Source organism: Triplophysa rosa, linkage group LG22 (assembly GCF_024868665.1).
Source record: "Triplophysa rosa linkage group LG22, Trosa_1v2, whole genome shotgun sequence".
NCBI classification, from domain to species: Eukaryota; Metazoa; Chordata; class Actinopteri; order Cypriniformes; family Nemacheilidae; genus Triplophysa; species Triplophysa rosa.
Window position 1 is genome coordinate 17907686 of NC_079911.1, and position 12319 is coordinate 17920004.

Here is a 12319-nt window from a genome sequence, read left to right on the forward strand (position 1 = left end):
CGATTTCTAATAAGACAGCAGTAAAGATATTTTCTTTTATTGCTGAAGAAAATAATTCCAAAATAAGTTTTAACTTTAACAGTAATTATTATTATTATTAGTGTTATTATTAGTAACTTAATTTAGTTAAATCCTTTACTCTAAATAATATTTTTCCTCTTCCTGTTGCAGTTTCTATTTCCTATTAAACCAGCGGTCCATTCTCATTCTCATTGCAGTCAGAATGATTGGATTGGCATTCGCTGGTGTCTATGGGCTCTGGGCCATGTTCTGTATGCCTGGACTGAGGGTCCCCTTTAGACCGAAGGTAATTGTCTTTCCACACAAAGCCTAACACTAAATTTCTCTTTGTTCAACCGTCTTGATGTAAACCACTGTAGGGAAGATGCAGTGAACTCTGACAGAGATCTGATAATATACAGTATAAGGTGTGATAATAAAAAATACTCAGGTTCCATTTCGAGCAAACTCAAAATGTCATCAAGCTTGTAGATGGACGAAAAGGACGTCTGTCTGACCTCGGGTCAGGGGATGGACGTTTGGTGAGTCCGGATGACTTTTAAAACGGAGATAAAATGTCAAAGTGTGAAGATGTCACTTTCTTGATAGATTTTGTGATTCCTCAGCCTTTTCTGGACGGACATGCACCAACTGCACCTGTGCTCTGCTGAAATGCACGGGCTTTTAAATAAACTCCATCTTATTAGCCTATTCAAGGAGTAAAGCATGGTGGAGTGGTATTCCAAACACTAATGTCATTTTGTCAGACAGGACCTCTGGAAGGTAAGCTTTTGTGTATTAGGTGTTTGGAGGTATCCAGAACTTTCCTTTCACCGCTTTTCATATGTTCCAGAGACTGATCTGTCCAAATACAGGAACGTGATGGTGTTCCTGGCTCCTGCAGTGGTACGTGTCTGTCTGTGCCATGAGGGGGCATCCATTATATTCTTTATTCTTGTCATTCTTCTTACATTTCTGTAAACTTCTTTTCAGTATTTTCCATATAACAAACTGTAGTTGTCTCATTTGCTTTACCATCTGAACATTTTTTTTGGTGTTAGGAATCTAGCAACTATTCATTCATTCACACTTAAACTTGAGCTTTTATTATGAATATAATGGGAGTTTAAAGTGTTTAATGCTGATTTATATTTGTTAACGTGTGGCAGATGGGGGTTCTGGAAGAGAAGCTGTTAAAAGAACTTCCTGAGGATGCCCGACTCATTGTGTGTCGTTTCCCGTTTCCTCGCTGGCCCCACAGCTGCACTGCAGGATCTGGATTAAACCAGGTCTGTTTACACTGCTAGAGATTTAACCAATACACCAACTCACTAATCACAGACCTGAATCATTTTTCCCTATCGAGTAATCGGTGATGACAAATGTTACAAATGAAATATGTACCTTGGGATAATGTTAAATCATTATTGTCCTATGATATCTTATATTTTGTGATTGCAGCTTAGGTTACAAAGATTTTTCTAATTTTAACAGAATGAATATTTGTAATAATTTCTAGTCTTTTAATGGATATGCATCTAACTAACAAACGCGTTTTATCACATTATTTAAAATTGTTCTGTGAAACATCAATGGATCGTCAAAGTCACAGCTTGCATGTTAGACACCAAAATGTGTCATGAGATCTGTCAGATTCAGCTTCTAGTTAAAAACTAAAAGGCGTGTGTTTATGCCATTTCTACAAAACAAATGATCCCACATACAAACCCCCAGCACAGATGTGAATGTGTTACTCATGCAATAAACATAAATATTTGCCTGTTTAATGTAGCTATAAATAAAAGAGTCCAGTATGTAAACATTTTATAGTTCAAGATTTGAAAAAAAAACGACTTTCTTAGAACTGCAGAACAGCAAAAACACACTTGAACTTATTCAAAACAGAAGAACTGTAAACACGTTTTATTTCTCACTTCTGCTCAAGATAGCTTCAAAGCCAGACTGCCCGAGAGAGCATCAAGGGTAACATGTGCTACATTCATTTGCATATAATATCATTTTATGATTTAATTGTAGGAATCTGTGCACATTTATTTCTGTGTTCATTGGAACAAGTTAGTAGTAATCTTAATCTAACAATCTAAAGATGGTTTCAATCTTCATGGTTTCACTTTGTGTTAGAGAATGTAAACTATAGATTCTATACATTGAGGAGGGAATGCTGAATTAATTACTTGCTGCTGAAAATGATTTCTTTTTCAAAACCTGTAAATCTGTCACCATCCAAGACATCAGATATAATAGACCAGATCAAATAAGTCATGCATGAGATCTAAACATGTGTACCACTGACTGTATATTACGCGTGTAAACCAGCCACAAGATGGCGCAAAAACTCTACTGTAAGAATATTGACTGACATGTCCACGCATGTCCTGATCAAACTATTAAACATATAAAATATTATAACATAATTGATAAGTTAAAGTAAATAAAGGAAGGACATTAAATATAACTAATAAAACAAACCGTATACAACAAACTTAAAATCCAAATAATTCATTGTTTAACATTTTATTGAAGAGCAAATAAAATAGTTTATTACGAGTATTCTATTCTATTCAAATTTGTATTTACTTTAAATACATTTTGTCAATGTAAACTTTAATTGAAATGCACCGTAATAAAAGCTTACAGACAGACGGGGTGAACGCGCGTGACGCGCCAGTGAGAACGAGGGCGGAGCGAGAGCGCGCGTGTATAAGAGCAGAGGACTGTGATGATTTCGCGCAGTCAGACTCGGGCATGGACATACTCAGGACTATAACACACCATCATCCTCATCTTCATCATCGCCAGCCGGTCAGTGACAGTAAGATGTGCGAGCACACGCACCACAGACGCGGGAAATCACAGGATAATCACGCGCACGCCACGCAGGAGCTGTCAAGGATCGTCACGGACTCTGTCACGGGCAAATGTTACTGCAGAGGAAAAGTTTTGGGCAAGGTAAATATCTGACAAAATATGTGAAAACATTTAAGAAAAAGAGTACAATACTAATACTATTTTTTATACCATTTTATACCTGATAAATAAACGTAGTGTATTATAATCATGTAGAATTAAATACTGTAATGTTTTGTACAGTATTTACTACAGTTTATCTTTTTACTTTAGTAAATACTATAGTATATTACAGTATTTTGTGTAGTAAACTATATTATATGCTTTTTCGTGTGGGATGGTCATGTTATGTTTGACTAATTAATAATTAGTAATTGCAGCATTTTGACTATGGTAATCTTTTTAACCATGGTAATACCATATTGTGCATTATGGTAATTTTTATTGTTTACCATGGTAATACCATGCTTTCTTTGTGCATGTGGCAGTGTATTATTGCATTCTTTGTCACACTCTGCTATTGGAAAATGGTTTTCAATTAGTACCATAGTACCAGCGCAGTACTTTTATGTAAAGGAGTTATGCATCAGACGTTTTTTGTCATATAAACCAATAAGACAGATTTAGGCGTAGATGTCAACGCATGCTTGCTCTCTATCGCAGGGCGGTTTTGCCAAATGCTACGAATTCACAGATCTGAGCACAGGGAAAGTGTACGCGGCCAAAATCATCCCCCACACGCGTGTCTCCAAACCCCACCAACGGGAGAAGGTAACTGGATTTCACATTGTTCATGCATTTGCGTCTGGTTGCGTTGCTGCAGTCGCATTAACCCGATGTGTTTCTCAGATTGACAGAGAGATCGAACTGCACAAATCCCTGCACCACAAGCACATCGTTCACTTCTACCATCATTTCGAGGACAAAGATAACATCTACATCCTGCTGGAATACTGCGGTAGACGGGTGAGTGCTATTGACATCCTTCTCAAATCAATAAAATCTCGTGACAAACATTCTGGCGACTGACACGTCCCTCTTGTTCCTCAGTCTCTAGCGCACATTCTGAAAGCTCGGAAGGTGCTGACGGAACCCGAGGTTCGGTACTATCTAAGACAGATCGTCTCCGGGTTGAAGTATCTTCACGAGCAAGAAATTCTGCACAGAGACCTTAAACTGGGTAAGCGACTCGTATTTAATACTCCGCCACACTGCGCTTACAATCAAGAATGATCTTAACATGAGTCAACGGTTACTCCTCCCAGGTAACTTTTTCATCAACGGGTCTATGGAACTCAAGGTCGGCGACTTCGGTCTGGCCGCGAAACTCGAACCTGTCGAGAACCGCAGAAGAACGATATGCGGAACGCCTAACTACCTGTCGCCCGAGGTTCTGAACAAGCAAGGGCACGGCTGTGAATCTGACGTCTGGGCCCTGGGCTGTGTCATGTAAGCGCAAAATCTGAATCCTAAATGATTCGGTTCGCTTTTGTAGTGCACGCTAAGGATTTCTTATCTGATGTCTCGCAGGTACACCATGCTTCTGGGCCGGCCTCCGTTTGAAACCACAAACCTGAAGGAGACGTACAGGTGCATTCGTGAAGCTCGATACTCCATGCCTTCATCTCTGTCTCCACAAGCCAAGCATCTCATCAGCAGCATGCTGGCCAAGAACCCTGAGAACAGGCCGCGACTAGACGACATCGTACGGCATGATTTTTTCTGCCAGGTGCGTGTCAGCGGGACTCTAAATCTGAGCTTGCCCATCCTGCGGCGTGGTTTTTACGTTTTGAATTTTTACTCCGTCAGGGTATCACACCAGACAGACTGTCTGCAAGCTGCTGCCATGCCGCCCCGGACCTCCACCACACCAGCCCGGCCAAGAACTTCTTCAAGAAAGCTGCGGCCGCCCTTTTCGGTGGAAAGAAAGACAAAGCCAAATACTTTGAGGCTCACAGTAAGCACTTTCTTTTATGATATACCCAACCGACACACTGCGCACCCTTAAATGTGTGCTAAGGGATCTTGTCGTCTTACAGATAAACCAGCCAAGGAAGAAGACGACATAAACAGACTATGTCTCGACCTCCATAAAACGTCCGTAAGACCCCAACCCTGTCGACAGACCCCTGAGGTAAACCCTCGCGGTCTTTCTTTACACTCATCACCTCGTGTTAGCCTGCCAAGTCAGAAACCCCACATTGCTTGCATAATTTCCCACAGGACGGTAAGCCCCCCGTCCCAGCTGTCCCGGCGAAGGACAACGGCGGCAAACAGCAGATTAGAGACGGCATCCGCATGATCGTGCGAGGAACTCTGGGCAGCTGCAGTAACAGCAGCGAATGTAAGCATCTCGGATTTTCTTCGCTCTGCTTCAGCGGTAGAGATGTTTCTGTACAGTTCTCAGTGGATGTTTTGATATCTGATGGGTTTTGTGTTGGCAGGTTTGGAGGATAGCACAGTGGGAAGTGTTGCGGATACGGTGGCAAGAGTTCTGCGTGGCTGTCTGGAAAACATGCCGGAAGGTGAGTATCCTTGTCCTCGGGTGATCTCGGCGGTTGTTCTCAAATGCTAAAGCTTAAAATATCAAGTAAAGATCTAGAACTCCTGTGCACCTCATGCCAGAGTTCAGTGTCTTCGGAAAATTGTACTTTTATAAGATGATTTATCTAAGATCTCAAAGACAGGCCTAAATCAGACGTTAATTCCTTATCTAGTTTTTTTTATGTCTTTTGTTCTTTGTCGTAAGCTTAACACTTAAAATCATTTTTCCTTTCACAGCGAACAGCATTTCAAAGGAGAGCATGAACTGCACCTTTCAGTGGGTGACCAAATGGGTCGACTACTCCAACAAGTACGGTTTCGGGTACCAGCTGTCAGATCACACGGTCGGCGTTCTCTTCAACAATGGCACTCACATGAGTCTGCTGTCTGATAAGAAGTACGTTAAAGACCATTTCATCTCTTTAGTCCTATCTGTCTGTGATGCTTTAAGACTAGCATGTCCTTAAACATGTCCACTTGACCTTCAGGACGGTGCATTACTACGCAGAGCTCGGACAATGTTCCGTCTTCTCCACTTCTGATGCACCGGAGAGGTTCGTCGGTCAGGTCACCATCCTGAAATACTTCGCCCACTACATGGAGGAAAATCTCATGGATGTAAGCATCTCTCTTGTCTGAAAATGTGTTTTGATGACTCTTGTGTCTGATTTTCCGACTTTTTTTCTTTTAACTCATCAGGGTGGTGATTTACCCAACCTGACAGACACCGGAAAGCCCAGACTGTATCTTCTTCAATGGCTCAAATCAGATCGAGCGTTAATGATGCTTTTCAACGACGGCACATTCCAGGTAGCTTTTCTTTTCCTGCGCAGCTTAAGCGTGCTTCTTAAGCATGTTTCTCCTTGCCTAAACGCACGCTGTTTCCACAGGTGAACTTCTACCACGATCACACCAAGATCATCCTGTGCGGTCAGAGCGAGGAATATCTGTTGACGTACATCAACGAGGACCGCGTGTCCACCACGCTGAGACTCAGCACCCTGCTGGTGTCCGGCTGTTCCGCAGATCTGCGCAGCCGCATGGACTATGCGCTCAACATGCTGTTGCAGAGATGCAACTAAAGACTTTTGGGGATCGAGAGACTGCAAAACTTTGAAAGACGAGAATGTGAACTAGTCGGATGAGAGTGTTGAAGTCGTGGAGGAGGTGAAATGGATTACAAGTTCTAAAAGTGGATGGTATTTTGGAGAGGTGGACCGAGATGACCCGTACTGGGCTGGAACCAGAGATGATGAAACGTTTTTCGTTTAGATGTACTTTTTTTTTTTTAAACACAATCTTGCTTTGTTAAAGCCATATTGAGATGTGTAGGAAAGGAGGCTTAAGCAGGGCAGGGTGGTTTGATGTAGCTCTCTTGAGAGCAGATTTAACTGTGAACACATTCCACCTGAAGACATGGACACGGTCCGATGCTGTAGTTCTGCGCGGTTGGTTCTTCACGAGAACCCGTCGCATTTCACTGTGGACGTAACTTATTATCATCCAGAACCCAGTATTTATTTATTTAATAATGTCAGTGTTTATGATTGATGTTTCAGGACCACACGTTGCTCATCAGTCTCCCAGGGCATCATGGGAATGTAATCGAGACAGTCATTATGCAAAGCCACTGGCAAAACCACAATCAGCGTTTGTCTTGATGTCTGTATGAAGATTAAAGATGAATAATATGATTGTTCCTCCTCGATGCCTGCATCAGCGTGCCAAAGCAGTCGGTTACGTAAACCTCAAGGGACCCGTTGAAAAAACACACGTAATGCTTAGAAAAGGGACGAAAGTAATGAAGAGATGTTTGTTCTTAACACCTACTATTGCTCACTACAGATTTCTTCTGCATGTTATCAAATCCAGAGTCGTTTTGCACCAGATTTAAACAGATGGGCCAGTAAGGCTTCACTTGTTTTTAATAATAATACGCTAATAATATGATATAAACCTTTACATGTTTGCATTCACAGATAACAGAAAAATATGCAGATGAAGTAATGAAAAATAAGATCATGCCAATTTCTGAATTTTGAGATCTGTAATTTAAGCCATGTTTAACCCAGCATTTTTTGTATGGTGGTATACCAGTACCATCTGATACAATCACTGCATATTGGTATCACCACGATACTTCATTGTATGAGGGTCACATACTTGTTTCAACGTCAAAAGTATCTCATATATCTCAAATAATAGGGACTATTTTGCAGGAAAAGGCAGAAAACTGGATCACATTTGTGTCACTTGGTTATTATGTCAGAATTGAGCGAGGACGTTTCTCTCTTGTTTTGTGCTCTCTGTGTTTGTATGGTGCCAGCTGGTATGGATGTATCTCTTCTCTTGGCATCGATGAAGAGACTAAGAACAGACGCGTCTGTGGAGTCCCACAGTGCCATTCAAGCTTCATCTGTCACGGTGAAATGTGGGCCATGTTGTCTTGACTGAGTAAAGGCCAGATTACTTAATTCACAAAACAGCACTTTTGTAGTTACATAACACTTACACAGACCACGATATCACACTGACACACGGACTTTCACACACACACATGACAGACAATAAAAACCAAGAGAATCGTTTGATAAAATCTGTCATAGCTCAGGAGATTTGATGGCGTTCTCAATTGATCCATTTTAAGTATCATCTTAAGCGAAATAAAAATAAATGAGACAATTGTTGAAACGCATGAAGAGCATGGAGGTGTAAAATGAATGTAGATTGTAGAGGTAGAATTTGATGAGAAATGTTTGAGATATTGAGATCAATTATATTGACGTTTAATTGCAGACTTGACAAATCTGAGCTCAGTTTGACACATTGTTGACATCTCTTCTGAAACTCCAATGACAGTTTTTCTCTCAGGAGAAATATGTGAAGCACAGATGAACCATGAGCAAAAGTGAGAAATTAAAAAGCTGAGATATTAGAGATCTCATCTGTGATTTTTCTTATGGGTCTCGGACTTGTGAACACCTCTATGTGTACAATGAATTGTGGAAAAACAAAAAGAAATCTTACAAAGATATTCATAAACAGTAAACACATTGGAAGCTTTTCACATAATGAAGTAAAAAATAAAAGCGCTAATAATGATATATTTAAAAAATGTCACAACTGGGTCAGTCGGTCAGTCGAGCGTGAGAAAGCAAGCGTCTAGCATGTTCTGTACAAACTAGAGACGTTCTGTGCTTATTAACTTAATGAAGTTTCTTTCAAGTGTCGCGTTCATAATCATATATAATCTCTCCATATTGTCTGCTAAATTACATCTTTCCGTGCAGACAAAGGCTTATCATCATTAGTGATTATGAGCTGTTGCATACAGCATTTTTACACAATGACACTATAAAATTCACATACCAAGAGACAAAGAGTTTTTACATTCTCTTAAACCAGCATAACCAGTACAAACTTTTGGTCAAGCATTTGATATTCATGCTGGTCTTTGCAACAGGTTTCCATTTTAACGTCACAGCTCACAAACCAAAACAGTTGAATCGTTCAGCGAACGAGGATACAACTCTTCCATGTTATTCCTCAAGAGACAGTAAATGCGAAGACAGTGAATCACAAAGTATTACATAACATCCATCTGCTAGCATCGCCCATAGCCTTCATAGCAGTTTGTCCAACATTACACGGACAAATCACACATTCACTGTCCACTGTGCGTAGACTGAATGTCCGAACATGTTGTCCGTGCGAGATCAAAACACGCCAGCTCAATGCACCACGATGAGGGTCAATGTTAGATGGTCAACAACATTTCTGTCTTTGTGGCAAAGCACATGCAGAATAATGTGAAATTAGGACATTAGTTGACATGCAAAACCAACAGACTGTCATTGGGATTTGATTTTAGACTTTATTTATAAAGTTTATTTTAACTTGTCAAAAATGGAGATTAAGAGAGACCATAATAATGGAAAGAATTGAATTCAAATTGCTTTCAATAGTGCTTTTCACAGTTTGCTGTGGTTGTAAAGCAGCTTTTAAAAAAAATGTTCGAGAACAGGAAAAGCATAAAAATATACGAAAACAAAACAAAACACACATATCATCAGAAAACGCTGTATTATAGGCAATAGACAGTTTTAACAAAGACAACTTTATAAAAAATGGAATATGACATACTTTGTATATATAGTTTAACCAAACACGACATGTCTTTCAACTGTGAGAAAATCATTGTGTGCATACTGTAATAATAAAAAGATTTTGGTTTACAGTTAAAGAATGTATGTAGAAATCTGCTTAATTGTCATGAAAACAAAGCCAAAATGGAAAAACAGGCTTAATAATCATTTGCTCCTGAAATCGATCATAAAACTTGATTTCCGTTCAGTTCACGCATGTTTCTTTGCATTAAAGAGATTTATCTTCTGCCTTTAAGGCGGATGTGAATGAACATGGGACCTCAACGGAAACGTTTTTACTGCATATTTGTGGTTTGGTAACATGTTCATTCATGTCATCTGGCACACACACACACACACACACACACGCACACACACACACAGCTCAGGGACGCCAGGTTTCCTCCAAACCACACCCTGACATTCCAACACACACCTGACAGCTCTTTCTCACCGCTAAACATTAAGACATCAACATGAGTTTATTTCTGAAGAAATCATCGCTGATGTGTATGAATGCAGCAGGCAGTGAAGTATGCTCAGTGCCCACACGGTTTGTCCGCTTGTCAGTAGGAGAAGAAAACACAATACAGTCGATTATTGTCACACAATAGTACTGTATGTAATGTACATGGCCACACAAAGGGGCTTCTTAACTTTTTGGCAATTGCATAATAGTGGGCTTGTATTTGTGGAGGAGTCATGTCCAGGAACAAAAGCTGTGGGTTTGATGTCCAGGGAAGACATGGATTGAAATGTATTATGAAATGCACTGTAAGATGCTTAGAATAAATGTGACTGGTTAATGCGTAAGGATATATGTCACACTGTGGACGTGACGGCAGATGAAAGCCACTGGTCAAAAAATAAAAAAATAAATCAAGAAACGGAAATATCATCTAAAATCTAAAGAGACTTTGATAAGATCTCAAACGTTGCTCATCAAATACTTTCAAGAGCAAATATTCAGAGCTATGCTGCTGTGTGATCTCACTGGACGTCAAAATGTTTATTTATTATTTTCTCAGAGGAAAATGTTATAGGAAATTACGTTCAGTTGCGTTTCAAGTCTCGACTCGACTCGACGAAATTGCTCAGAAATAAAAGCAGAATGAGAGTGTAATCGTTGAAACGCGTGGAGGTGAACGTACACTGTCGAGGTAAAACAATCTTGATTGGAGTAAATTTGATGAGAAATGTTTGAATTCATATCGAGATCTTCAATAATATTGACTTTTGATTGCAGACTTGACAAATCTGAGCTCAGTTTGACACAATGCTGACATCTCTTCTGAAACTCTAGTGACAGACACAGTCGTGACATTTCTGACTCTTTTTCTCAAGGAGAAATATCTGCGACACAGATGAGACCTAACGTTTCCATTTGGAGATATTAAAGAGGGCTTACCTGTATTTTTCTTTTTTACATGAGCTGGGACAATTGTGAAACAGTGAAAATATATCTCAGGCCCTGCGTATGCTTTATTCTTACCTGAAAAGAAAACGGCAATGTTTTCTGGGTCTGGTTAAATGAGAGCGATCTCTGAGCGATGACATCTTATTTCACACTCTTGTTATGTGCAGCGGTTTGGGTGTTGCAGCTTGGCACACAATGTTCTGGATAAACCTATAAGCACCCGGTGGCTCCGTGAAACTTCACAGCAAACACCCGTTGTTCACGGCACTCGACGGGGCCGCACCTGCACCTGCGCCCGCTGGCGGCCTCTGATCTCGGGTTCGCTGTAGTTATAGCCTCACCACCCTAATTGAACAGATGGGCTTTTTAATGGGAAAGAGGTCAGACGGGGAGAAGCGTTTGTGCAGCTGGACTGCGTTTTATTCAGCGTGGCAGACAGGGATTTGAAATTCCATACTTTACAAAAACACTCCTTTACTCGCTGAACCTGACGGTTTGCCCGGAGGACAGGAGCCGGCTGTTTGAGGCTGGGATTTCATTACACGGGCCTCCCGAGAAGATGTGCTCGGAGGAACGGTAATGAGAGCATCACATCAGGTTCAGAGTTCAAGAAAGCAAATATATAGACTCACGTGGCATTTAACTGCATTCGTTGCTTTGTTCTTGAGAATTCAAGAGCTGCTCGCCCAAAGGCATCTTTCATTACGAGAGCGCCTGGTGTAATGGAATCTGCGAAGAGAGGGTATTTACTCTTTGTTTGGACAATGTGTGCAGAAATAAACATGCTTTAGGAAGAATCAAGAATTATATGTATATATATATTTTATCTATTTCTTGTCAAGTTCTGGCGAGACTTTTTTCCTCACCAGTAGTCTTGAGAAACGCAGCATGCCATCCAAACCAAAAGGCGTAACAGGAAATTGTCTTCCCTCCAGGAAGAAGTGTTGAATAATGAAAGATTTTATCTAGCAGCACCAGCAGCTTCTACGAGAGGTTTAATGCATCGAGCAAATCATTTAAGAGCACGAAACCACGCCGACTTTCTTGCAGCACTTTTTTTGTGTTTTCATGACTGTAACAGGGTCTCTACATGACATGGGGGGCGATCATCTCCCCAAAATTGTATACTCTAACCCTTCCTCACTTTTCACTTCCTTTTCTATTTTAATTGTGCACATCAGACTCGTTCAGATCGCTACTCGCAACATGTACTTTCCCATTTGTCGACTATCGTGTGCATGTCTTCCTGCCTTTCACGACACCACCTTCAGTAAACCTGTTAACATTTGCACAAGGATTGCATCTATTTCCTGCAAATGTCATTAATCTCACTGCAACCGAGATG

General features: G+C 40.6%; 1 protein-coding gene across 1 annotated transcript; it reads left to right on the plus strand.

Annotated features, from left to right (window-relative positions):
• The first annotated feature begins 1169 nt into the window (after nt 1-1169).
• Nucleotides 1170-6699, plus strand: plk2a (polo-like kinase 2a (Drosophila)). The gene is made up of 15 exons (XM_057321217.1): nt 1170-1289; nt 2652-2970; nt 3532-3639; nt 3718-3834; nt 3919-4048; nt 4134-4317; nt 4399-4597; nt 4678-4825; nt 4908-5002; nt 5092-5212; nt 5313-5393; nt 5650-5809; nt 5901-6030; nt 6112-6222; nt 6303-6699. Exons 2-15 carry the CDS (start codon nt 2767-2769, stop codon nt 6492-6494), a joined length of 1980 nt encoding a protein of 659 aa, XP_057177200.1. The 5' UTR covers nt 1170-1289; nt 2652-2766; the 3' UTR covers nt 6495-6699.
• Nucleotides 6700-12319: the final 5620 nt, after the last annotated feature.

Bases quoted from the DNA above. Each gene is read 5' to 3' on its own strand.
- plk2a (XM_057321217.1), top strand. From the start codon at position 2,767: ATGGACATACTCAGGACTATAACACACCATCATCCTCATCTTCATCAT. The intron at 3,640-3,717 runs GTAACTGGATTT...TGTGTTTCTCAG, and splicing joins AACCCCACCAACGGGAGAAG to ATTGACAGAGAGATCGAACT. The intron at 4,598-4,677 runs GTGCGTGTCAGC...TTACTCCGTCAG, and splicing joins GGCATGATTTTTTCTGCCAG to GGTATCACACCAGACAGACT.